Source organism: Acytostelium subglobosum, assembly GCF_000787575.1.
Source record: "Acytostelium subglobosum LB1 DNA, scaffold: scaffold34, whole genome shotgun sequence".
Lineage (NCBI taxonomy): Eukaryota > Evosea > Eumycetozoa > Acytosteliales > Acytosteliaceae > Acytostelium > Acytostelium subglobosum.
The window spans coordinates 3,939-27,055 of NW_012236499.1; the positions used below are offsets into that span (position 1 = coordinate 3,939).

General features: G+C 44.0%; 10 protein-coding genes across 10 annotated transcripts; 3 read left to right on the forward strand and 7 right to left on the reverse strand.

Annotated features, from left to right (window-relative positions):
• Positions 1–411: 411 nt before the first annotated feature.
• On the reverse strand, positions 412–1,878 carry SAMD00019534_116190 (hypothetical protein; the record flags this gene model as incomplete). The annotated part of the gene is made up of 2 exons (XM_012893028.1): positions 412–429; positions 595–1,878. 2 exons carry the CDS (start codon positions 1,876–1,878, stop codon positions 412–414), a joined length of 1,302 nt encoding a protein of 433 aa, XP_012748482.1.
• Positions 1,879–2,302: 424 nt separating this feature from the next.
• SAMD00019534_116200 (hypothetical protein) lies at positions 2,303–3,621 on the forward strand (the record flags this gene model as incomplete). Its single annotated transcript, XM_012893029.1, has 2 exons — positions 2,303–2,734; positions 2,806–3,621. The coding sequence occupies 2 exons, from the start codon at positions 2,303–2,305 to the stop codon at positions 3,619–3,621; spliced, it is 1,248 nt and encodes a 415-aa protein (XP_012748483.1).
• Positions 3,622–3,899: 278 nt separating this feature from the next.
• SAMD00019534_116210 (hypothetical protein) lies at positions 3,900–4,661 on the forward strand (the record flags this gene model as incomplete). Its single annotated transcript, XM_012893030.1, has 1 exon — positions 3,900–4,661. One exon carries the CDS (start codon positions 3,900–3,902, stop codon positions 4,659–4,661), a length of 762 nt encoding a protein of 253 aa, XP_012748484.1.
• A 57-nt stretch (positions 4,662–4,718) lies between these two features.
• Positions 4,719–7,002, reverse strand: SAMD00019534_116220 (hypothetical protein; the record flags this gene model as incomplete). Its single annotated transcript, XM_012893031.1, has 2 exons — positions 4,719–5,615; positions 6,010–7,002. Coding segments are annotated over 2 exons (1,890 nt in total), but the record flags the coding sequence as incomplete, so codon positions are not given.
• A 1,147-nt stretch (positions 7,003–8,149) lies between these two features.
• Positions 8,150–11,130, reverse strand: SAMD00019534_116230 (hypothetical protein; the record flags this gene model as incomplete). Its single annotated transcript, XM_012893032.1, has 4 exons — positions 8,150–9,857; positions 9,919–10,402; positions 10,468–10,678; positions 10,744–11,130. The coding sequence occupies 4 exons, from the start codon at positions 11,128–11,130 to the stop codon at positions 8,150–8,152; spliced, it is 2,790 nt and encodes a 929-aa protein (XP_012748486.1).
• Positions 11,131–11,336: 206 nt separating this feature from the next.
• SAMD00019534_116240 (hypothetical protein) lies at positions 11,337–13,790 on the reverse strand (the record flags this gene model as incomplete). The annotated part of the gene is made up of 4 exons (XM_012893033.1): positions 11,337–11,875; positions 11,958–12,191; positions 12,252–13,463; positions 13,538–13,790. The coding sequence occupies 4 exons, from the start codon at positions 13,788–13,790 to the stop codon at positions 11,337–11,339; spliced, it is 2,238 nt and encodes a 745-aa protein (XP_012748487.1).
• Positions 13,791–14,430: 640 nt separating this feature from the next.
• On the reverse strand, positions 14,431–17,115 carry SAMD00019534_116250 (hypothetical protein; the record flags this gene model as incomplete). The annotated part of the gene is made up of 3 exons (XM_012893034.1): positions 14,431–14,870; positions 14,946–15,578; positions 15,936–17,115. The coding sequence occupies 3 exons, from the start codon at positions 17,113–17,115 to the stop codon at positions 14,431–14,433; spliced, it is 2,253 nt and encodes a 750-aa protein (XP_012748488.1).
• Positions 17,116–17,300: 185 nt separating this feature from the next.
• On the reverse strand, positions 17,301–19,273 carry SAMD00019534_116260 (hypothetical protein; the record flags this gene model as incomplete). The annotated part of the gene is made up of 2 exons (XM_012893035.1): positions 17,301–18,378; positions 18,477–19,273. Coding segments are annotated over 2 exons (1,875 nt in total), but the record flags the coding sequence as incomplete, so codon positions are not given.
• Positions 19,274–19,906: 633 nt separating this feature from the next.
• SAMD00019534_116270 (hypothetical protein) lies at positions 19,907–20,389 on the reverse strand (the record flags this gene model as incomplete). The annotated part of the gene is made up of 2 exons (XM_012893036.1): positions 19,907–20,024; positions 20,220–20,389. 2 exons carry the CDS (start codon positions 20,387–20,389, stop codon positions 19,907–19,909), a joined length of 288 nt encoding a protein of 95 aa, XP_012748490.1.
• A 1,410-nt stretch (positions 20,390–21,799) lies between these two features.
• Positions 21,800–22,399, forward strand: SAMD00019534_116280 (hypothetical protein; the record flags this gene model as incomplete). Its single annotated transcript, XM_012893037.1, has 1 exon — positions 21,800–22,399. A coding segment is annotated over one exon (600 nt), but the record flags the coding sequence as incomplete, so codon positions are not given.
• Positions 22,400–23,117: the final 718 nt, after the last annotated feature.

The following is a 23,117-nucleotide window of genomic DNA, read 5'->3' on the forward strand; positions in this document are numbered from 1 at the left end:
GACAAGACAGTATGGTTGGGCATGGTCAATGCTTGGATGCAGGATGCTTCCTCAATGGCAAGGTGGAGTACATCACGAGTGTGACCAATTCGTTCAATGATGGGCGAGTTGAGTCGATGCTCTTCAGTGATGAGCAGTTCATGGAGTTTTCTGAACGTCTCAGTAAGCGAATGACTCGACTGTTTCATTGACTGATATGATTTGGACAAGTACTTGATTTGATTCCAAAGATTGTCTACCCTTGGCTTGAATCGATCGTACTTATTTTGTGCGATCAATGACCTGGCACTCTCTGCTGTCTCAAAGGGATGACCATTGTGCAACTGGGTCAAACATGTGAAGCATATGATCGTGTTGCATTGAATACACAATATATTCAGACTCTTGTTATGTGTTTGGCATGTATAAGTATCAACTTCCATTATCTATCTATATGATTGATTGATTGATTGAGTGAGTGAGTAAGAGAATATGAAAGAGTTAGGGTGAACCAGAGGTTACTTACTAAATAATATTTGAGTGAGCGACCAGATTTATCAATCTGTATGGCGCATGAAGGGAGGGACGAGAAGGTCAGTTGCGAATCAGACATACTCCAGCTGTCCCAGGTCTGTCTGAGCGGTAGTTGTCACTCAATGGCGTCCATTGGTCGGTCTCGATGTTGTACTCCATGTTGTATCCCTTGCCATTGATCATCCTGATGGCACCATCGTCACCCATGAACAACTTGTGATAGTCATATTTGTCATTATTGCACAGATGTACGACTTGCTTGGTGTCCAACGACACTCTAATGAATCCATTTGAGGAGAGAATGTAGATACTGTCCTTGCCATCGAAACAACAAGACAGATAGTAGCCAAGCTCCTGTATAACTGAACGAGAGACACATTGCAATGAGTTGACATCGTAGACTAGTACCTCATTGTGAATGCTGCCACCAATGATATATAGCTTTCCATCGTGGAAGAAGGTACCGCATGACATCACTGATATTGGGAGTGATCCAACATGATTGAATGTCTCGGTTGTAATATCGAAGCGATCAATTCGGTCTGTGACATGGTCATTGATCACACCACCGATTAAGTATATGGAGCGATCTCCATCGTAGCAAGCGGTAAATGATTCGCCGCCCTCAACTCCCTTGATTGGGATGTCGTTGTACCATCGCAGCTCGGGAAGATTGAGCCGGGCGTATGTGAATTGACACTCATGACCACCAAACACATAGACGTTGCCCTTGGCGTACACCGTGGAGTAGGCTATGGTGGTCCTTGGCTTGTAGCCAGTGATATAGTATGGTGCGGATGTGTTTGGATTGAACAAAGTGCATGAGTCGCCTGTGAGCGAGAAGTAGTGATTGTTGAACTCGTGTTGTCGCAGAAGTCTGAAGAATAGCTTGATGTCTCTCTTGATCACATCAAACATGTCGTCATCGATTGTTACCTGCCGTGATGGTTCCATTGCCTTGTATGATGAATCTTGTGACACTTGTGCTAAACGCACACATTGCTGGATGGCCATCAACAGTTCATTGTCATTCGAATGTTTGATCGATTGGTGATGATTGGTATGATTATTGGCTGAATGATTGATGAATTGATCGAGCGATGTCGATTGATTGATTGATGAGATCAACTGATCAATCTCATCATTGTTCTCATGGATGACGACAGATTGATAGGGCTTCACCACTGTTGTGATGCTGGTGACCTCCTCAATGATTGAACTGATGGCATTGGCAGTGTGTCGCATCTGGTCGATGATTGGCGACTTGATTCGATGCTCCTCCACAATGAGAAACTCGTGAAGTTGTCTGAATCGATCGGTTACAGCACATGATGATTCATTCATCTCTTGATATGAAGTGGACATATATTTCAATTGTGTCCATAATAAATTCAACCTAGTAGTGAATCGATCATACTTATTATCATCTATTAATGATCTTATTATATCAACATTGTCAACATGATGACCATTATGTTTCAACACTAAACAGTGATAACATATTATCTCATTACAATGTATACATAACATATCCAATCTCTTATTATGTGCTGAGCATATATTAATAGTTGAAGTATCTTCACTTGGTTGTTGTTGTAACATATCCATGTCTTTGTTATTATCTCTATCTTGTTGTTTGATTGAATGGTGAATAAAAGCAAAGGGGCCTTCACTTTTTGCTGGAACTTGGATTCTTACTTCTTTTCAATTTCAAGTTCAAGTTCAGATTCATTCGTTCAATCAAATATCTTGTTATCTCTATCTCTTACTCACATGTAACATTATCAACATGTTGAATGTATTCATTCGTTCATCATCATCAGTGTTGAGATCAACTGTGCTGAGATCTAATGCTTTATACTCAAGTTTAAGATGGACCAACATCAGCAGCGCAAAGATCACGACAACTCATCAACATGTTGCAAGTTATACAACAACTACCTCGAATACGAATACGACACCACCAGTGTTGACAAAGTCATCATTATACGAGAGATTATTGGATAGGAATAAGGCGTTGATTGATGGCATCACAAGTGAGGATAGAGTAAACTTATCAAGATTGATCACTTTGGTTGAGTCTTCAAGAGAGGACCATCAACAACAAGCAAGATTGATAGTATCAATCCTATTACAACAATCAAAGGATCATGAAGTCAAGAACGCTGGTAAACCAAAGTCATTCAGAATCGGCATATCAGGGCCACCAGGTGCAGGCAAGGTCAGTCATTCAGGCATCCAATCTGAATTCATTCATTGACTGACAAACATTACATCCATCACCAACAACAGAGTACATTCATTGAGGCATTTGGAACATTCTTGACATCGACACTAAAGACAAAGGTGGCCGTGTTGGCGATTGATCCATCATCGATACGAACGGGTGGCAGTGTATTAGGCGATAAGACACGTATGGTGGAGCTGTCGAAGGACCCCCTGGCATATGTGCGCCCATCGTCCTCTCGTGGAACACTGGGAGGCATCACCAAATCCACGTCCGACACGATTGTATTGTGTGAGGCGGCCGGATACGAGATCATCATAGTGGAGACGGTGGGCGTCGGCCAGTCTGAAGTGGCCGTCGACGAGATGGTCGATGTGTTCATGCTGCTGGTGCCACCCGCCAATGGCGATGAGCTGCAAGGTCTCAAGAAGGGCATCGTCGAGCTGTCCGACATTGTGGTGGTCAACAAGGCCGATGGCGAGCTGCTGCCTCGCGCGCGATTCACCGTGGCCGAGTACATGAGTGCCTTTAAGATGCAGCGACCCAAGTCAGAGTTCTGGCGACCAAAGGTGCTGTCGTGCTCGTCGCTCACTGGCACCAACATCGACACGGTCTGGCAGACGATCTGCGATTTCAAGGATGTCATGACCAAGTCTGGCGAGCTGAGGTATCGTCGTGCCGATCAGAAGCAAACATGGATGTGGAGATATATCGAAGAGGAGATGATGAATAGATTACACACCAACAAACAAGTGTCACAAATCATTCCATTCATTGAATCACAAGTCAGAGATGGAAATATTTCACCTGGATTGGCTTCCAACACCATCATTGAGAAGTTCCTATCATCAGCATCATTGCCACCATCATCCACCAAATAATAATAATAGGTTTAGGATTACTTATTTATCATTACTCCTTCCTTTCCTTTTGTATGAACCTTTTAATGCGGCCAGTCGTTTGGCCGCACAAATATTTTATGCGGCCAGAGTGTTTCCCACACATCCATTATTTTAGAAGTTCGAAAAATGGCGCCAATTTTTGATCAAACTGTTTGATTCCCAGACAATCAATCGTGATGTTCCAAACATTGTTAATATATATATTCTAAACAGATATACATATCTATTTATATACATACTTACAAACAATAATAATAATGAAAGACTATTCAAACAACAATATCAAGACTGACCAACAACATGTCTCAATGTCCCCACCAAAGACACCAATGTACCGCAGCTATTATGACATTAGCATGGCAGAGAGGAATAGGACAAGGACACCATTGCCACCATCACCAAAGTTAAGCTCACCACTCAACTATCATGCAGAGTTAGACATTGATCTTCGCATTCAAATGGATGAACAGGATAGATTGGACAATTATATCTTACTCTCACCATCTGAACAACTACCATCATTATCAAACAACATCAACAATGACCAACCTCGTGCGTTTGGTGTTCAATGCCCATCACCGCCTCGCACTCCAATGTACAGTGCATCTGATCATCAAAAGAATGTACAAATATATCGATCAATCTTCTCAACATCCACATCAAAGCCAACATCAACATACAATTATCCATCATCAGCGACAAAGCCCAAGTCCAAGCCCAATACCATGGATTACAACTACACATCAAGCATTAATGGCGATAAAGAGAACAATGTAAATAGTACGAATACACCTTGTCCGGTCAAGAAGACGATGAAGACACCTCAACACTTCACACTGGGGACATCGATCTATTCGCCAGAGTTGGCCTCACCCGAGTTATCATCTCCACCACGTACTCCATTCATTAAGTTCAACGTGGACAATGACATGCAGAGACAACAACAACAACAACAACATCATCAATATCCAGTGCGCACACCAAGCAGGCGATTACCTGATCCACCATCACATCTGTAATAAATAATCAAAGTATGTTTGATTGATTGAGTTGGGTCCACCAACCAAGGTCTATTCGGCTGGCGCCACATGTATTATAACATCATCATAATCTTCATCTTTTGGATCATTTGCATTGGCGTTGGAATTGGAGTTGGAGTAGGTGATAGAGTTGGTGTCGGATGGGGTATGAATGATCTGTCGCATTCGCTTCATGAATCGCTCTTGATAGAATGATGGTGGAGCGGCAGAGATCTCAGTGGCATTCTTCCGAGTCAGGTATACCTTGAGGAACCTCTCTTGTTTCTTGCTAAAGTTATACATTTGTAATGTATCGATTATTCCAATGTAATATACTTCTTGAAGTTCTGATTGATCATCACCAGCAGCAGCATCAATGTTTGATCGTGATGTGAATCGACCCAAACTGTCATTGATTTCCACAACTTGATCAGAGTCAGTAGTGGTCGCGCGACCACCACCATTTTGATGAATGCCAATGAGCAGACTGTAGTCCATGATGTTGAGGGATTCGAGGAATTTGGAGTCTTGTTCCAGCTGATCCAGGATGTCCTGCCTCAGATTGATTGGCGCAGGTAGTTGACGACGAGTGTTCAGGAAGTCGAGGTCCAGACCAAGCTTGGATGGGTCGTATCGCTTGTTGCCTCCACGATTGATACTCGATCCTTTGATATCGAATCGATTCTGAATGCGCTGTGTACATGTGCTGAACACATTGGACACGACTACAAAGTATTGGCTGGGTCCGTGAGGCATCACCACTTTGTGGCAGCCGTAGAACATCAGCAACAATGAACTCCTGTATGTGTCATAGTGTTGGTAGAACTTTACAATGTTGCTCTTTAGCAACTGTGACTCCTCCTTTGTGATTGTCTTGATCAGGTACTTATTGTCATGAGTGAAACACATATAGCTTCCACTCTTGCCCTCTGAGAATTCCTGATTCGATATCTTGGCTATTGTCTCGTGATTGAATGATTGCTATATGTTTGTTCGATTGATAGAATGATGAAGTGAGTGATTGGAATAGTTTCCAGTTCGTAATGGGATGAATTATTGAATGTGAGTGATTGAGTGAGTGTGAGTGGATTGATCCATGCTAGTATCAACTGATCAGATAATGGAATAGTTCCAGTTTGAAGGATGTCAAGGTCAAACTTACCAAATATATATCAGGCTTGATGCCATGTAGAGTACGAATTGCCGAGAATATTCTTGGCGCGTAGTCGGTGAATGTGTGATGACGGTATGATGTGTTGTTTTGAAGATGTAGTTCATCTCGGAAGAGGTCATGCTCGTTGTAATCTCGCTCGCCAATCATTGACTCATCAATCAATTCCTCCTCTTGTATGTTGTCCTGTACGGACACTGAGATACCTCGCAGCACACACTTGAGTGTGTTGACACGAATGATTGTGGCCAGTCTGTTGGGGTCCTGGTCTACATCGCCAAGCGTGTCGAGCAATGGTGTGTTCTCGTCGGCCTTGATGCCAATGCATGGGATGAAGCGCCCCAGGTATGGTCGAAGCATGTTGACGAAACGTGGATTGGTGAGCCATACGAGCGAGTTCATGAAGCCCTGGATGGACACGCCAGCCACATCAAAATACATCAACAAAGATGGGTTGTTGATGTCGTTGTTGCTGAGGCCCAGCCATTGTGCCGTGCGATGCACGACATCGCCCAGCCAACAAAGTATAAAGACCGCTGTGAAGATACACATGCGAAGTCGCATGCCATTGCGCGAGGCGCGTGCTGTTGCGCCACCCTCCTTGGCCCCCGCGTCATCATATGCCGAGTAATAGATGACGGCAATGAGTGAGCCAAGTGACAGGCAGAAGTACAACAGCAATGGGATGTAAAAGGTGAGACGCATGGGTGATTGTTGGTCGGCCACCCAGCATGTTCCGTCGCCAGACGGTCCGATCATTCGGTAGTTGACGCCGAGGAACACTGTGGTCGTGGCGCTCAGACCCCAGACCCAGAGATGGTACAGTCGTGCCATGGCAGATGGGTTGAGGTTGCCCTTGAATGGGTTGGCCGTTGTCAGGATCAAGTTGAATGAGATCATGCCCGACCAGGAGATGGCGGCCAGGCCAAAGAATTGCTGGAAGCCTGCCTGGACATAGCAGCCAATCTCTGTGTTTTGAATGTACTGTGAGTTGGGAATGACTGATGTGACCATGTACTTGAAGCTGAATATCAGATCGCAAAGAGACGACAGGAACACCAGTTTGGTCGGGTACTTTTGCAAGTCCTTGAACAGACCAAAAGTGATAATCACAAACAATGCTCCCAAGAATGATAAAAGGGCAAATGAGCCCGCTATTCTATATATTAACTATAATGAATTCATTACGGATGATGGAAAGACAATTTAGTTAGTTTATCAAAGTTCCAGATCACGTGATTGAATCCAGTCACGTGACAGCGATCACGTGATCAAACATTGTCACGTGATCCAACTAAAAAAAATTGAGTCATCAATCATACCATAGTTTATAGTACTCTAATCTATTCTATCCTGTTATGATTGTTGTAGGCCTGATCTAGTATCTCTTGGACTTGTCTTAATCATTCAATCAATCAATTAAAGAATGAATGATAAATGAAGAAAGTATATTTATAAGTTGTGATCGCCTTTGAGACGAAACTTGAATGAAAGATTGTGTATGGATTCAGATTCGTTGTGGAAACAATCAATCACTCACACTCAAGTATTCAAGATGGTCCTGTGTTGTGGTGGTAGTGATCAAAACTTTGAAAACACCACCTAAATCAGGTACTGTTTTGTTAATAACGTGAGATTCTTTGTGTCTTAGGGGGGTGGGTGAGATTGATTGTCATCATCAATTAATCAGCACGTTCTAATTATGTAGTGTAAGGTCCTACCTTCCTGTCCTGTCTCATTAGTGTAAGCGATACCCTATTATCGGGATGATACCACTTGCCAAGGAGTAGTGTCGTCATTCTACAACAAATCGATTTGTTTCTGTTTGAATCAACAACATTCTTTTGTCGCCCTTGTAAGTGAATATAATATTATCTCTATCTTATTAACTCTATCTTGTATTTGAATCAATGAATGAACTTGAACCGTGGACCATTTAAGTTGTTAGTTTGTCATAATAGACAAACTTGTCTTGGATGACAGGAGGACACTCAATCATTAATGTAGATCTGGTCACATGTCTGTGGTCAACCACATCTGTCTCAACCCTTGCCCTCTCACTTAATCGCAGACATACAAAGTGGCTGGAAATTAAAGAATGTTAATAGTTTGTGATGCACCCATTGGTTTATTGTATTCATTTACATTCCTTCCTCCCTTCCCACGTCCTGCCCAACCCTGAGACCTTGGCCCAACCAACTTTGTGTGAGTGTCCAAAATGTGTAATTGATTGATTGATTGAGTGATGAACCAACCCAAGCTGTCCACCAAAGCACGTGCCAATCTATCCATCCTATATATCCTATCCTATCCAAACTTAATCGTATATCTGCTCATTGGCACCTGCTGCGAACACTTCGATATACCTTGAGCCCATCGTGTCCTTGTTTCGCTGAAGTGCGCGCTGGAAGTCGTTGGGTGAGCCAAAGGAGACATAACCCATGCCGGACGGCCTTCCCTTATGGTACACAATCTTGACGTTGGTCACATCCAGTCCCCCAAAGAACTCAGCAATCTCATCCTCGGTCGCCGAGAATGGAAGGCCGCGTAGCTTCACCGTGGTGGACCTGTCGCTGGGGAAGCTACTGCCAAAGCTCCTTTTGCCGCCTCCGCCCCCACCGCTGCCGCCGCCGCCAAAGTTGTCTTTATCCCTGCTGCCCCTATTGTCGCCACGCATCGCTCCACCGCCGCCAGATCCACCTTGACTGTATCGATCGTGTGGCCTATTGTCGTTTTGGTTGTTGCCGTATCTGTTGGGCGGGTTGTTGTAGGGATGTGGTCTGTTGGGCGAAGTCATTGAACTACCGCCGCCTCTGTTGCTGTTGTTGTTGTTGTTGTTGTTCATCATGTTGTTGTTGCCATACTGCTGTTGTGATTGCATATGTTGCTGTTGAGGCATCATGTGCTGCTGTTGCTGCTGGGGTAGCCACATCTGTGACATTGATTGATTAAACATTGGCATGTTGTTCATCTGCTGTTGTGGCATGAATTGGGGAGGCATTCCCATTGGAGGTTGCTGTTGCTGCTGTTGGATAAGGCCAGGCGACAAGATTGAATCGATAAACCCATTGTTGTTTAGCATCTGATCAAAGGTCGCTGGACTGCCCATCCCTGGGGACATACCGCCAACGCCCATCTGTCCCATATCATTCATTCCACCGCCGACACCGACGCCGACGCCAAAGTTCATGCCTCCTACGTTGCCCATAACTCCACCGCCCATTCCACCGCCGCCCATGCCTGGCCCAGCACCCATACCGCCCATCATTGATCCCATTTGCTGTTGCTGGAAGTCATTCATCATTGGCATTCCCATCATTGGATTGAAGTTATTGTTGTCCTGCTGGAAGTGCTGTTGTTGAGGTTGGAACTGGTTCTGTTGATACATCCCTTGTTGTGATTGTTGTGGTTGGAACTGTTGATTCTGTTGACCTTGGTATTGGCCTTGTGACTGTGGCTGTTGCTGTTGCTGTTGTTGTTGTTGCTGTTGTTGCTGCTGTCTATTGTTGCTGTTGCTACTGCTGCTATTGCTGTTGCCTTGTTGCTGTCTGTTTTGGTTGAAGTAGACATGCTTTTCGTGAGGGAAGATCTCAATGTATCTGCTACCAATTGGCTTCCTCTGGAGGTTCTTGAAGGCACCGTTGGCCGCCTCATACGACATGAACTCGACAAAGGCTTCGCCAGTAACACGACCATCACTACCAATGTCTATCAGGATGTTGTTGTACTTGATGGGGTAACCCTGGAGGAATGTGCGAATGTCGTCTTGAGTGGCATTGAAGGGGAGCCCGCGAAGCTTGAGCACCTTGCTTGAGAGTTGATGTTGTCGTTGGTTCTGCTGTTGGTTTGGCTGATTCTGATCGCCTTGGATGCGATCGGCGCCTCTGAGCAATGCCTGCTGGACCACCTGTCTAGTCTTTGGTATCACCTCAATATAACGATGTCCCATCATCTTTCTATGTTTCTGAACCGACTGTCTCATATCGTCCTCAGTCTCAAACTCAATGTATGCTTCTCCATTTTGTCTAAAGATGTATATGAGTGTTAGTACATGATTGATTGATCGGTCGAATGATCGATACATACTTGCCACTTGAGTTTAACAAGATTGTGACACCACCATCCTTGCGAATGCGAAGTGGAGCAAAGAACTCTCGGACTTCATCTTCATGTGAGTTCCAAGGCAGGCCTCTAATAAGAACGAATGTTTCACCATGATTAACATTGTTGTTGACATTGTTGTTGTTGCTGTTGATGTTGTAGTTGCCATTATTGTTGCCAATGTTGTTGTTAAATGAGGCATCGGTACCATTATCAGTGTCTCCACCCTCTTGGTTGTAATCGGTTGGATCATAGGGTTGTGCCGAGTCATCGGGGTCATACTGAGGAATGTTGTTTGATCCATCATATGTGTCACCGTTGTTGATGTTGTTGCCACTGACTCCAACATTGACAGCATCACCTCCATTTGAACCAAAGTTGAAACCTTGCTTCAACAACTTTGTAATGATCTGTGTTGCCAACTGTAATTCCTTGTGCTCACCAGTGTGTGTCTGCTGAATGTCGAGCGCTAGAAGTGCAAAGGAGTGTCAGTCATCGGTCAATCGGTCAGTGTCAGACAGTTAGATAACATACATTTGGCTGCAGACTCTAATGTGCATTGCTGGCTGTCGGTCAAGTTGGACAACTCTGCTTGCAGGTCGATGATGTTCATAAAGTAAGGTTGCAGCTGGATACTTCTTTGTTGGCACTGTTGAAGCAACACATTGAGATAGTGCGAGCGAATGAATGAGATCCTTACACTCTTTTCATTGATCAAGAATGTCTTTGATATATAGTTGTGGAACTATATTATGTATGTTTGTTAGTTTGTTTGATACATAGCATGCGTGAGAGTGAACAAGTACTTACAACTGCTAGAGTATGTGATAGAGGATCTTGACTGGCCTCTTGGGTTGTGCTGTCGATGCCTACGCCATTCAATGTGCAGTCTAGTGACACTTTGAGTGTCTGTTGATCAATTGCAAACTGTTGAGCTACATCCAATACTATCCAATCTAAACAATCTATTGGAGTTGTAATTGTGTCTGTTGTTGTTGATGTTGGCGGTGATTTTGCTGTTGATGCTGCTGCTGGTGGTGATGTGATTGTTGTTGTTGTTGTTGTTGACTCTGTTGACTTTGTTATTGTCGGTGATGTTGACGACGATGTTGACAAAGATGATTGTGTAGTTGTCGTCAGACCAAGTATAATAAAGAAGTCACAAGCATTATGTTGTTGTTGCTGTTGCTGTTGCATCATATTATAATGACTCATATTCATTATTATACGATGTATATGTATATGTATATGTATTTGTTATTGTTGTATTTGAATGAATGAGAATGAATAAATGAGTTAGCCCGCGAAGAAGGGGAACACTTGGGTGACATCGGGGAGTTTGGTTTGGGTTTTCTTTTTTGGAATGATGCCTCATTCTTGAAGTTCATTCAAGTCAATCAAGTTTATTGAAGACTGTCCATGTTGATACTGATTGATTGGAGATAATCACTGGCCAACTTGTTGAAACGTTGTTTGAGTTTGAGCTTGCTCTCATATGTTTGGAAGTTGTACGTGAATGGATTGCGTAGTAATGAGATGACCTGTTTGAGATTGAGTTGTGAGTTGACGACGACCTCGCACAACATGTCACTTCGAGTAGACGAGTAAAGGCTGCTGCGGAATGAACATATCACAACTGGTACATTCGAGTCGATCAGATGTCTGATCGGCGTGGTGAATGACAGGTCTTTGGTGAATGTCTTGAGTTTGTCAGTCTGACTCAGCTCAATTGGTATTGAGTAGGCAGACAAATAATTCATCATCCTCGGATACTTGTAGATGGAGAATGCGCCTGATATACGAGTGGCTCCGCCAACATGTATCGTTGATACAATTGACTCAATATCAAACTTTCCACAGAACTGCACCAAGTTAAAGCTCTCGGCCCTCAAGTACTCAATTGTCTTGGCATAATGATGTAGTTCATTGGGTGGGATAGGGTCTATTGTGATGGCAGTGGATGAGTTAGTAAGGTTCAATCATTGATTGATTGAGTGAGTGATTGAGTGATTGCTGGAACATACCATTTCCAAAGATACCGAATCCACAGACTCCATTGGATCTATTGGCCACGGCTAGTTTGGCCATTGCCAGTGCGTCGATGGGGTCATCAAAGTCAGCAGATATGTATACTACAATGCCAATCTTAATGTTTCCTTCGGCCTCCCATTGATTCCTCTTGGCAATAATAATAGCCAATGCTTGCTCTTGTGTCAACACCTGACAATGTGATGATGGGCGGAATACAATCTCAATGTCTATAAAGTATCGTTAGTCAATCAGTCAGTCGACCAAGAATCAAAACAACAACAACTTACATTGTACATTATCATTCAATGCAACATTGATGATATTGTCGAATCCTCGGTTGAGTTGATCAGATGTTTGGAGGAGTGTGTTCATGATACGCTTGGCAATGTCGATGGTTTCGGGATCATGATGTGGCTTTTGAATGATGTTCTTAAAGTCGTTAAAGTCATTGATTGGCTGCTTGATAGATGGGAACTTCTTGTTGATGTCAATCTTTGCCAGCTGCACCTCTTGCCACATCTGATCCAATGAGACTGAGCCTTCGAAGCGACAGTGGAGATCAGCCTTGGGCAGCTTGGACAACATCTCGTGGGTGACACTGGGGATGGGATGGTAGTTCTTGGGCGAGCCAGTGACATCGATGCCGGCTTCGAGGTAGTAGTCCTTGTTGGCCAGCACACCTGACACGTCGTAGCCATGCTCCTTGAACAGGCGGATGCTCTGGAGTACGGCATCGTGGCGCAGCACCCTCTTCATTGGCGCTTCGATGAACGTGGCAGAGAAGGCATGGTCGATCAGACGCACGACCTCCTCGACGCTAAAGTTGAATGTGTCGATGGCCATCTTGTACTCGCCCGACAGTGTGATGTTGCTCATTGTGACGTTGTCAGTGCAGAGCGCGACTACAGCACCGGCGTCAAAGTATCGACGGATTGGGTGTGCGTCCAGTGAGGGGATGCCCTTGATCTGGAGGTTGCTAGTGATGCAACACTCGATTGGAATGCGACGATTGACCATGTACTCCAACAATGAAGGGTTCTCTTGAACGGCGATGCCGTGTCCAATGCGATGTGCGCCACAATGATGGATAGAGTCAGCGACTGAGTGCCAAGACGAGTCCTCACCCGAGTGAAGTGTGCAGTTTACGCCCTTTTGACGAATCAATGCAAAGGCCTCCTTGTGAAGAGTGGAGCTGAAGCCATTCTCAGCGCCGGCCAGGTCAAAGGCCACGACGCCCTTACTCCGGTATCTCCAGGCAATCTCGGCCAAGTCCTTGGTGACCGATGGATCAAGATGACGGAGTCCACAAACAATGATCCTAACCTTTATGCGCAGACGAATCTCTGCCTGTGCCAGACCATCGCACACCGCCTCCATGACGCCCGCCAGGCTCAGTCCCTTCTCCAAATGAAGTACCGGAGCGAATCTCACCTCAAGATACGTGACACCATCATTACAAGCATCCTCACACATCTCATAGAATACTCTTGAGATTGCAGCTTTAGTTTGTTTGATTGATTGTAAGTATGAATGATTGATTGAATGAATGAATGAATGAATGAATGATACATACGAGCAGTTTGTAATACTGATGTTGTGTATTGGAATGCTTCAAGAAAGTGTGGCAGACTTTCACAGTTCTTGTCTTTGAGGATGTAGTCTCCTATCTTATCATTGTCAAATGTTGGCAACTTCACATCCAACTCCTTTGCCAACTCTACCAATGTAGTCAATCTTATACTACCATCCAAATGTCTATGTAACTCTGCTTTTGGTAACAGTTTACATAAATCTAATGTAATAGGTTTATTCTTATTTATTGTCATTGTTGTCATTGTATTTGCTTATGTATGAGAATGAATGAATGAATGAATGTGAATGTCAGCGAATCTTAGGACTAAGATATGTTTGCGTTCTGTTACTGTAACACAAAGACACAAACACCCCTCCTACACAACACATCTGTTCAATTGAGATGAACACCTTAAAAAGTTGCCCAATAAGAATAAAAATTTAAAATATCTCTACACACAACAACAGGATTTAAGTTACCCCTTAGGGTTTCTTCAACATTGACGTGAACTTACCCCTTCAAGTCAAGTCAAGTCAATGAACCTCATTCATTCATTCATTAATTCATTCATTCATTCTTTATTATCATCCATTGGTCAATTTTATGATGTGATAATAGTTAGCATGAGTACATGTTGGATGAATTCAACAATCCATACAAGACAAGATTGAATGAATGTAAGCTGAATGAAGGATGGCGTCGTCCTACATCCACCAGCCCCTATTCATTCATTAATTCTCTCGTTCGGGAAAGAAGAAGAAGGAGAAGGGAACTTGAAATTGTCGAGCGCACAAGAGTACTTGATTGGACACACACTCTGAATGTTGCAATGTTGATTGAGAAGCCAGAACCACATGATGTGGACGCGGAATGGTCCATTCCATTGAAGAATGCTACAGGTACTTTCCACTACTTGAACTACTTTGACTGAACTTGGTGTTGAGTAGACCAGCCTGTTTGACAATGTCGTTGAGTCGTGAGGTATCCACTCGTCCAACCTCCATATCTCTGTCACGGTCCCATGAGGCTGCGGATACACGCTTGGGCGCACGTCCATCTTTTTCTTGAGCCTCTCGCTCCTTCCTCTTGTGCATGTCCATCAATGTCTGTGATCGATACTTCTCATTGTGCTTGGACATCTCTTCCTCGATCTCCTTGTTACGACTCTGTGCAAACATCTCCTTTGCCAAATCCGCTGGATTAGATCCACGTCTGTCCTGTTGTTGTTGTCGCTTCTTTGTGTCCTCCCTTGTCTCTGTCCATGAAGAAGTGTCCACTCCACCATTAAGGAATACATTCTGATTGGTACTGAATGTTCTGTTCTGCATTTGAGCTTGAGGACGTGTCAGTTGATTGATTGATTGAATGATTGATTGAGCGAGTGTATGTGCCAGGGGAGGATACATACTACCTATCTTACGATCTGTTGGCAAGGACGTCATCCATTCCTCCCTGCCACTTGGTCCCTGGCCACCACCGCCACCACTGTTTGATGTTCCTCGAACTCTATTCCACTCATCCTGAACATTGCGTTTATCATCGTCATCATCACTGCTATCATCATCATCATGTGATGGTCTTGAGGATGGTCGTGCAGGTCCAATTGAGAACGAATCATCGTCTTTGTTATCTGTGTCATCGTGTAATGAAGGACCCATAACTCTTCTAGGTTGTGATGGAGCAGGTGCTGATGGACCTATCTGTGGTCCACGTGTTCTATCTGTGTTTGTACTTGTACTTGTCTGTTTGTCGTCGTCATCATCCAATCTCGGTCCCATCACTCGTCTAGGAGCTGTAGTAGGTGCAGATGGTCCAATAACCTGCTTCTGTTCTTTCTTCTCAACAACTACATCATTGTCATCGTCTAATCTTGGTCCCATCATTCGTCTCTGTGACTGCGGCTGTGGCTGTGTTTGAGGGGCAGGTGCGGGTGCTTGTGTAGGTGCGGGAGTAGGTTGTGATGCACTCTTATTCACATCATTGGCCTTGTTATCATCGTCATTGTCTGAGGGTGGAGGAGGTCTCGCTGGTCCAATGAAGCCTGTGATTGATTGATTGAGTGTATCAGTCAGTGATCATGTTCGATGCCATTGATGTATACATGTTCATTCGACCTACTCATTATATATGTATGAGTATGTATAAGTATGTATATGTACAAGTTATAAGTATGCAAAGAATAAAGTGAATGAATGTTTCACGAGGGTTGAAGACGAGGGTTAGGGTCGCGAGGGTTGAGGGCAAGGGCGAGGGTTGGGAGCGAGGGTTTATTCTTGACAATCCAACAATCTGAGGTTATTGTGGAGTACATCTTCTAATGTTATCCATGTTATATATTGGATTGAAAGAAGGGAATGTGTATGATCATCAGAGATGACGCAGATGGCACTTGACATACTAGTTCGACGAATATGTAGCCAAGGCCGACTCTTTAAGTAGGACTTTGTTGGACGCATGTGAATAGTGGTCACGTTGGGGAAAGCCTTACATAGTATCCGTGTCACGCGCCGCACCTCAGCGCCACCTAGGTCATCCATCTTATATCTGGGCAGCTTTATCACAAGCTCCTTCAATCTCACATTCTGTCCTTGCTGTTGCAGTTTGTCAAGCTCAATGTATTCGACGAGCTGGGCCACTTCGATGTTGTTGTGGCAGTTCCCCAGATACCTGATCTGTGACATCTGACTCAGTTTCAGTCGCCAGAGAGTGCTCGGCAACACGACCTGGTCGTCCGATTGGTTGTATCGAGTGCCAATGCTCAGGGTCTGAAGCTTGGGCGGCAGCACGTCGGCCACCAAAGGTTGATTGAACCGATGACCAAACACAAGGTGATGCAGTCCTTGTGGCAGAGCACCAGGCAGCAACAACTTGTCAAACTCAGGTCCCAAGACCAGTGTTGAGAGGCCGTTTGGCAACGACCCTGGCTTGATCTCATTCTTAAAGCCTGTGCCAAAGGTGAATGTGCCTTCTTCGAGTATGAAGCGCGTGCCCAGTGACAGATGCTTGAGTGATGCGGGCAACGTGTCATTCAAGATCTGCTGTTTGAAGCCGTGATCCAACTCGAGACTGGTGAGCGACGGTGGCAACATCCCAATGTTGATATATTGATTGAATGAGTGACCAAAGCTCAGTTGCAGCAATGAGCGAGGCAGCATGTTTAGTGTGATTGGCTGATTGAATGACCATCCAAATGTGAGTGCTGTCAAGCCAGGTGGCAATGATCCAGGTGCAATCGCACTGTCAAAGCCATTGCCAAACTCAATCGATAGCAAATGATCAGGGATCATACCAATCTCAATCGGTTGACTAATACTAGGTATGTACTTTACATGAGTTAATGTTGATGGTGTCGTCTTTTTGAAGTCCTTTGCATAGTCTATGATGATGTTGTGATCGTCGTCGTTGATGTTGCTATTGTTATTGATCAAAGATGCATATGATGATAATGATGTAGGGATGTAGTTGCGATTGGATGACTCGAGACTGGATGGAGCAAGCTTTAGATTCTTCCAAGTATTTTCTCTCTTGATGATGTTATACTTTCTCTTGCAAGTGAGACTCAGACATACAATGTCCATAACATTGTTTGATAATATATCAATCAACAATCTGATTGTTATAACATTGAGTGTGTCCATGTCTTTATTTGATTGACTGATTGATCAGTTGGTTGATCACTTTGCAGTGGCAACTGATCCAGGTTTGATCAATCCCATAAATTAACAATTTCAAACTTTGTTTGATCGGTTGTGGATGTTTATGAAACTATCTTCCGGACACCTGGTACTCTGGAGAAGAATCGGTTGGCGCCAGAGTGTGGATGTGTTCGAGCATAGGCAAGTGCTCCAGCAGAGACAACAAGTGCGACAAATAGTGCACTTCCAGCTCCGATTAATGCAATTTGCCATGGCCACAAGAGCGGGTCGACATGAATTGCACCCTTCTGATCACGATTAGAGAACTCATTGTTGCGAGTGGACATGAAGTAGTACGATCCGACTCGGTCCATCTGATGCACTTCGCCATCGAATGTGTTGGAGGCGGCGTTGAGGTACGCGCAGTTCTGGGGATCGGTCTCGATGGCACCCTTGTCCTCGCCATGTTTGGCCACTAGGTCAGCTTGCGAAAGGCATCCAACTTGGTCCAAGAAGGCAAAGCGTTCACGAACATCGGGGTCGGGGAAGAGTGCATTGTCCTTAGTGTAGTCGGACTCTTTGAATGGGATGCCTTGGTTAAGCGAGTGAATCTGGATGATGTTTGATCGATCCAACTTCTTGGCTCCATTGCCCGCGTTGTCCTCGGGGTTGAAGTCGCAGCCAGTCCACTGGAAATGCACGTGCTCATTGATCTTGACGTGGAGCTGGCTGGGTGCGAACTGGTACTCAATCGCAGGGTAGGCATCCACAATGTTGCCTCGCTTTCCCTTGACCAACAAGTTCCAGATCTTGGCGTCTTTGAGGTTGGCCGGTCGGGATTTGATGGAAAACACATGTGATCGGTCTTGGAATGTGCGGCCATATTGTGCCTCATCAATGTTGAGTGCCAACGAATGTCCCTTATCACCAATGGGCACTTGGAGGTCATCAAAGATTGGTGAGTTGGCATGATTATTCTTGTAATCAGTTGCCTTTCTTCCGAATCCAACTATCTCAGCTGATGAGATGTTGTAACGTATACGCAATACACATTGACAGGTGCCCATGGCGATACATGGCTCCATGGACTGGGATGGTAGGGACCAGTTATACGAGTTGTAACGGCCACTCGACATGGACAAGCCAAGATGATTAACATGATTCCATTCGGCCTTCAAGCACTCGGGAGCGGACATACCCCATGCTCTAATATTGATTGAGTGATTGGGATAGTTCCAGTGTGAGTGATTAGAATAGTTCCATGATTGAGTGAGTGTTTGAATGATGAGTGATGGATAACATACCGCTGCTCCATCCATTTTCCATTTTGTGCGGTGCACTCAACTTCTGTGATGGGTGCCAGGTTGTCTCGGGTGGCGCCAACTCCTGGCAATACACAGTAGAACTTGGAACGGACATTCTGAGACTCCCGCTGGTAGAGAGAACATTGGTCAGTATCCCCGGTGAATATGGCAATGTCCTTCCATGGTGATGGTGCCCAGTATGGATAATAATCTCTCTCCTCGGGACACTCCCAGCCATACTGATCGCCGCCTTCATTCTGGCGTGTGAAGCGGGCCGAGTCATCCAATGTCTTGTTGGCGGTGAACAGGCCTTGGTTGCGTGCACGGGTCGTACAGTTGGTGTAGTGGTAGTATGACTCGTGCATGCCGTAGACAAAGTCTGTGCCAGCACCACCAGAGACCGCGCCAATTGCCGTGATGTTGTCGGCGTCCAGGTTGTCGACGGTGGTTCCATCGCGCACTTGGGTCATGGGGTCACCAGTGCGTTCGGTACACATGTACTGCAGGATGAGGTTGCACGTCGTTTGGTCGGAGCCACAGCCATGCTGGTTGGTCCACTCGATGGGCAGGTAGGACTTCTCGTACCAGGTGAGTATGCCACCGCGACAGTAACCGCCCTTGGCATTATTCTGTGAGTTGAATAAACGATTGTCATTCTCTCTATTAGTCTGTGGCTCTTGATTACGATCGTTTGAGCCTGGTGGTGAGTGCAAGTAGACGTCAGCAAGTGACACATCCAACATCATCGTCATCATAAATAATAATAATACTAATAATAATTGTACATTATTTCTGGAAATAATATTAATATTAATTGGATAATACATTGTTGTAATAAATAATAATAATTAATTAATTGATTGATTGATTGATTGAATGATTGAATGAGTGGAGTGATTGTATTATTAAGTGATTGGATTGATCGAGGCAAGTTCATCGTTTACCTACATGGCCTAGAGTGTTTGATTGATTGATTGGAAGTAGATAGGTAGGTGTATGTAAGGCTGTTATTTGAAACATTGTTAACAGGATGGATGAATGGATGATGTCTCGAAGTCTAAGGTCCACTAAATTGGGGTGGACCCTCGCCCCAGGACCTACCCCGCCACCACACACCCCTTTGATCGACCAGCCAACATACCAAGATGAAACGACATGGCACCTCCATCGTCATCATCACACAATTTCGTTGCGTTTCGCATCCATCCAACCATAATATCTTTAACCAACTAATATCTCACATCTTGATAATCCACCTATCAATTGCTCTGATTGATCGACATCATCATCATCATCGCACCTGTGTACCCATTTGAACATCCTATCAATGTTCTCTCTCTTTGTCCATTATCTGTAACCTTATCATCATCATGATCTATTTCTTATTCTTCTTATTCTTATTATTCTTGTGTCGTTCTTCGCTATTATATTTATTTGCCCTCGTACTTTTGCATTGTCTTGTACATCTTGTTGCCATAACCATACTTCTCCAAGAGACTCAGATGATCTTGCTTGTACATTGGTTGCAGAATGTCCTTCTCAGTCCACCTGTTATTCGTAACAAACAATCGAATGAATGAATGAATGAGTGATCATAAGTTAGTATCTTATCTTGTCTTGAATGATTGACCATGCTGTTCGTTCGTTCGTTTGATTGATTGATTGATCGTTCGAATGTGTCATCATCATCATCATTGTGAGAATCAAGCTAGCTTGACTGTTGTCGTTGAATGAGATACTGACTGTCTTGGCTTTGGCAAGTTTCTCGAGTAACATGTGTTGTGCAGACGAAGGAATGACTCGACACCCTTCATCATATTCTTTCTCTTCTTTTGTCCCATACGCCATGTATGTGATTGCTTAATTGGCTTATCAACAAGTCCACTGAATAGTGCTCTAGTTGCTGCAAACATTCTTCTTCTTCTTCTTCTTTGTTTATATTATATATATGTATGATTGTATGTATGAATGAAGAAGTTATACAACTTTACTCAAACACTCAAAGTTCTAATTCATTGTCGTTTTTTTCAAACATCACTAAAGACAGACTTACAACAAATACACACATCATTGATCACTCAATCAATCAATCAATCAATCAAATAACATAGAATATATACTTTATTATTATTAATGATGATTACAACACAATACCAACTTATTGATTAAAATATTCATTGATCTTTCTTTGATTGATTCTTTGAGATGAGACGACTGACGACTGGTCGTCTGCTAATCAATAATCATGTTGGTTCATTCTAACTCAGGAAGCTGAGTTAGGTCTAAAGGATCATAAATATGATTGGTGCTTGGAAAGGGTGAGTACAGAGTGTCCAAGTCAATGAAGCAATGATGCCCAACTAATTGGTCGCCCATTGACCGATTTGTATGTTCGTCATCAGGTCAACTCCAACTCCCATTAATCAATCAATCAATCAATCAATCAATCACATGACTGATGACGAACTATCCACAACATCACTATTATCTATCTACGATTTGGTAGCTTATTTTGGATACATTCTGGGCCTCCTGTCGTGTTGATCCCCAACAACCCCATTTTATAACGCCCAATCAAATTTGTTTGATTGTATTGTACCGAAAACAGTAGGTGCCCAGGTGTGATCAGGACCAAAGTCGCAGATTACCTGGGGTTGGCCATTCCCCAATAAGTAATGGCAATGGTCTAAACCCGCTGGAATCTAAAAGGTGGGAGGCGAGGGTCGCGACCTTCGTTTCACAGGGGGTAGTACCTTCACGCGTCCATCCTTCAAGCATGCATGACACGGCCAACCCCGAGGGATGGGGTATAGGGTAGGTCGAGAGTGGGAGGAACCTCCCTTGGACAAGGCGTGGTCATAGTTAAGTCGATGGATTGTTGAAGGATCTGAGAGACAGAGTGTATTTATGTATGCTACTTAGAGGAGTGTGACGGGCTAACATTAAATGATTGATTGATTGAATGTGATGTGAATGAATGAATGATTGTGGTTGTGTTGTGTTGAAGGGGTTGATTCCGTGTGGCCCCCTTGGTATCTCTCTCTCTATCTTCTCTCTCTCTTTGACTAAAACACACTCATTCATTCATTCATTCATTCACTCTCATTCATTCATTCATACTCTCATTCACTCGATCACTCGATCACTCAATCACTCATTCATTCATTCACTCTCATTTACTCTATCATTATGTGTTTAAACAAACAATAAACATCAAAGAGATAATAACAAACATACAGATACAAGTTGATATAGAACCAAACCGAGATATAGGTGTATATATTTATATTTATATTATATTTATTTATTATTATTATTACTCCATGTATAACAACAGCTATAACTACGTCAATTATAGCAACAATAACCATCATCATCACAACAACAGCTATAATCATAATAATAATAATCATAACTATAACATCAACAATATCGAACCATTTGATGGTATTGAAATGATCCCACCACCCAGCAACGTCGACGTAGGAGCCGGCGTCGGCTATGGTTTTGGCGCAGGAGGGGTAGGAGGAGGAGTAGGAGGCAGAGGAAGAGGCAGAGGCGGAAGCGGGAGCGGACACATCCCCGTCCCCATCCCCATCCCCAGCCCCAGCCCCAGCCCCTTCTCTATCCCCTTCTCTATCCCCGCCCCAGTCCACGACGTTGACAGACTGAACGAAATGCTGAATTGGTTTCGCAAGCGTATCGCACATCTCCTATCATGCGAAGAGATCATAGATCAGCCAGAGGGTCAATACAAAGTAAACATGCTGTTTGAAATTATCGTGGAGATCATCCAAAACCATGGTGCCACCTTAACTGATCCCATTGTCGAGGGCTTGGACCTTATCTTGGAAAACAGATATAATCTGTTTGGCAATGCTCAGCCTCCGCCAGACTATTACGTAGTACTGCCTCCGCCCAACTAACTCATGAGCAGCAATCATTCATACCAAGAATTCATTCAATCAATCCAAACAAACAAACAATCAATCAATCAATCAAATAATCAGTGCAACTGGAAGGGAGAGAGAGAGAGAGAGAAAGGATGATTCAGGAATCATAACACAATATCATAATCAGAGATTGGAAGAATATCATTCCAAAGACAATGACCTGCCCAGAGATTGGCTCCCCGACACAACACAAACAGAGGCTTCCATTCTAACAGTACTACTTACTGTAATCCACTCTTTGGAGATGGGAAGCTTATTAACCTACAGCACTTACTGGACTCGGACCGAACCGTACTTGACTTGAACTGGAAATGGACGGGACTGGACCTCGCTTGGCTGACTTACCTTGGCCAAGACAATAACAATAAACAAACTGACAGACAGGAGACAGATATGAGTGGATGGCCACTTCATGAATAATGCATTGGCACCTTCATAGTCACCCTGTCAGAGTTAACAACGACATCATCTTTGCCTCAAAGGCCTTGGACTTCTCAGCAATCAATATATTGATTGATTGTCCTTGACGTCGTCGCCTCTCCCCTCATCAGTCTTTTCATTCATCTCATCTTTTATTTATGAATGATTTTCATTCATTTTTTGAAAGCCAACTCCTTCCTCCCAACAACATCATCAACCCCCCCTTGTTGTGGAACACACCTCGAGAGAAACACACTTTGAATTGACA